Source organism: Sycon ciliatum, chromosome 3, assembly GCF_964019385.1.
Source record: "Sycon ciliatum chromosome 3, ocSycCili1.1, whole genome shotgun sequence".
Classification (NCBI taxonomy): Eukaryota; Metazoa; Porifera; class Calcarea; order Leucosolenida; family Sycettidae; genus Sycon; species Sycon ciliatum.
The window spans coordinates 2,818,507-2,822,003 of NC_088645.1; the positions used below are offsets into that span (position 1 = coordinate 2,818,507).

Here is a 3,497-nt window from a genome sequence, read left to right on the forward strand (position 1 = left end):
GCAGGTTTCCTGGATGCCAGGAACCGAGACTAACGCAGCCAATCACCTACCCTCCGGAGTGTTGCAGTCGATCCTCAAGACTTTACCGAGCATGGAGTCAGTAAAGTTCAATTCGGTCACCTGGCTTCCCAACGGCTTCACCACTGCGCAGCCCTCATCTGCCACGCGCAGATTGTCCATTATATCGGCACGCTCTGCCGGAAAAATGCCGGGACTGCTTAGAAGGTTAATGTTGAAGCCCGCCAGATTTCTTTGCTCACAAGAAGAACCTGAATGGAAAGACATATGCAGAGGCAGCAGGATACGACCGAGGATACAATTACGGCGACAGTCATATACCATAGTAACAGTCATATGCCATGGTAACAGTCATATGCCATGGTTTCAGTCATATGCCATGGCAACAGTCATATGCCATGGCAACAGTCATATGCCATGGCAACAGTCATATGCCATGGCAACAGTCATATGCCAGGGCAACAGTCATATGCCATGGCAACAGTCATATGCCATGGCAACAGTCATATGCCATGGCAACAGTCATATGCCATGGCAACAGTCATATGCCAGGGCAACAGTCATATGCCAGGGCAACAGTCATATGCCATGGCAACAGTCATATGCCATGGCAACAGTCATATGCCATGGTAACAGTCATGCAACCACAGTATAACAGTCACACAGCAAGGGTAACAGTCACACAGCAAGGGTAACAGTCACACACACTGTTACCACGGTAACAATCACATAACCACAGTAGTTGCCATGTAACCATGGGAACAGCCATGCACAAAGGGAACCAGTAACATGACCAGGGAGCCAGTCATGTACCACGATGGGTAAATCACGGTAGTTGCCATGTAACCACGGTAACACCCATGCAACCAGGGTAACAGTTACCAAACAGCGGGACAGTACTATCGGTAACCGAAGAACTGGGGGGTCAACCTCCTAGCCTAGGCCGTTCTTATTTTCACGTATGACAGTCTATACACAGTTGAGTCACCGTGTATACATTGGTATGCTGTGCTTGGTGAAATTCCAGCCTGGCCGTTCTTCGGCGCCCGACAGTGCTGTAGATGCATAACCAGGGTAACAGGGACGTAACCACCGCTGCAGTGTGCACTGCATGCCAGCTTGAAAGTTGAATGTGGAAATGCAACTATTAGTCAACCTCTCCACAGTTTTCGTGAAACATGTACTATTGAACATTTTTCAGATGTAATGCCATGGTCTACAGCACAGTACTTGCTCTGTGTTAGCCCAACTCACTGTTTGAAGTTTTGAGCTGACTGGCAACCATGCTGAGTTGCAATAGGCTGATCACATGAATAACGATAGCTGTCAAGGCACTGGGCTGGTAACACTAGAGCAGACGGCATTGGAAGAGAGTGGCAAACAGAACGAGCACAAGCGCAAACAAAGTCAGATTAATCATGATCTTCCCGAGTGGCAACCCAAGCCAAGCCACACATCGCATGGTCGTGATGATGGCATTCACATCCACAAGATTAGCCGAAAGCAGTCTCTGCTTTCTTGGACAATGTGAAATGCTTTTTCCGAGCTTTCAAAGCGTTTTCAGTCCTTGTTTGAGTGTCTACACTTTAAAGCAACCCATGTGCAGCAATTGTGGCTACGGTGCTGCTATTGAACGTCGGCGTTGGGGTTTGAGAGAGAGAGAGACAGAGAGACAGAGAGATTGAGAGAGAGGGAGAGAGAGAGAGAGAGAGAGAGAGAGAGAGAGAGAGAGAGAGAGAGAGAGACACAGAGAGAGAGAGAGACAGAGAGAGACACAGAGAGAGACACAAAGAGAGAGAGAGAGACAGAGAGAGACAGAGAGAGACAGAGAGAGAGAGGAAGAGAGAGAGAGAGAGAGAGACAGAGAGACAGAGAGAGAGAGAGACAGAGACAGAGAGACAGAGACAGAGACAGAGACAGAGAGAGAGAGAGAGAGAGAGAGAGAGAGAGAGAGAGAGAGAGGGGGGGGAGGGGGAGAGAGAGACCTAGACCCAGGCTCAAATTTTGATTTGTAATCACACTGGTGGGATAAAGTATGATTTAGTAGGTTCCTTCCAGCATTTGAAAGCGGCTAGACGGCTGAAGGAAGCTGAGTGCATTCAGCAACAGTGTAGCGTTTCAAAATGGCACATTAACGCTGAAAGAGGCTGAGAGTCCAACAAGTTCAGCTATTTCCGCATTGAGCGCGTTCTTTGGCTGAACATCTGAATGGCCTTGGTGCATCCATTGCCTTAGCTCTCAACGAGTACATTGTGTTCGTTTATTCATTTCTGCGAGTGCTAGCGTGTCCACAGAATTCTCGTCAACTAGAAACACGCGCATAATTGGTAGATGGGTAAATTTCAAACACAAAAGCCAACTGCCCTTTTCCAATACATGTACATATGCCACCACTCCAATCACATCCTACCCCCCCCCCCCCCCACCGTGTGTTATCCACACTGGTGAGGCAAAAAACTCCGCAACGCCATCGTTCAAAGAGCAATACTGTGTCTACAGATACTTTGTGTTGTCCTGGCTGCAAATAGTGCATCAAGCCCTGGGGTAGAGTATAGTACAATGGCAACACAACCAAGACCAAAAAGGTGTCCCTCTCCCCGACGTACACCATCCAATATTACGGAGTCAATCATTGATCATTTCCTGTTGCCGACCTCGATGTCGCAACAGCTATAACTATAAGGCTACTAATAATTATTGATCAGTACAACTTCAGTGCTTTTACAATTACATCCTGGTCGCAGCTAGACTGAGACCAATGCCAGGCTATGGTACACGTCTAGCTGTAGTACACTAAGTAACATCGTTCAAGTAGTCGCATTCTACAATGCCTGCCCGAATACCTTACCTTCATGATGGATGGCTAGCTAGCACCGCACTCCTCGAAGCCCTAAATTGGTAAAGATTATCAATGGCCAACCCCTTTCTCTTGGCAGCCGACGGCGCTCGAGCGTAGCAAAGCCTTGGCGATTACCACAAAGTCTTCGCAAGAGAATGGATGGACCGACGGAGAAGGTCAAAAATGGCAGTTTGCAATAATGGCCCAGTCTTCAACGGGGCGAATATTTCTGGTAGCGGTAGACGAGCATACAGAAGCTCAACAGCGAGAGGCATGCTTCGACAAGAACAAGGAGACAAGAGCTCTGGGTAGTATGTAGGAAACCTACAAGCGCGAGCGCTCGAGCAGGAAACAAAATGTTTCAATGGGCAGGGCGCAAGTAGCCAAAGCTATGGTAGCTACCGGTACTGCGGTAGCTGTATATCTATGCACTGCCACTGCTTTTGTGCTATGCGCGCGCTAGATAGACCTACTCATCAAGACTGACAAGAGTAGATCTACGGATATTTCCCCTAGTTTGAGGGCATTATGGCTCATAATCCCCTCAAACGAGGGGATCTCATATCCACAGGAAATCCTGTGGATCCCCTCGGACGGTGGGTCGGACCCAGTCCTTCTACCAGCATAACCAAGAGAGCTA

The 3,497-nt window shown here is 48.4% G+C and overlaps 1 protein-coding gene across 1 annotated transcript; it reads right to left on the reverse strand.

Annotated features, from left to right (window-relative positions):
* Positions 1-50: 50 nt before the first annotated feature.
* LOC135811224 (uncharacterized) lies at positions 51-3,263 on the reverse strand (the record flags this gene model as incomplete). The annotated part of the gene is given in 3 exon segments (XM_065324418.1): positions 51-269; positions 1,273-1,366; positions 2,867-3,263. Coding segments are annotated over 3 exon segments (319 nt in total), but the record flags the coding sequence as incomplete, so codon positions are not given.
* Between the last annotated feature and the right edge of the window lie 234 nt (positions 3,264-3,497).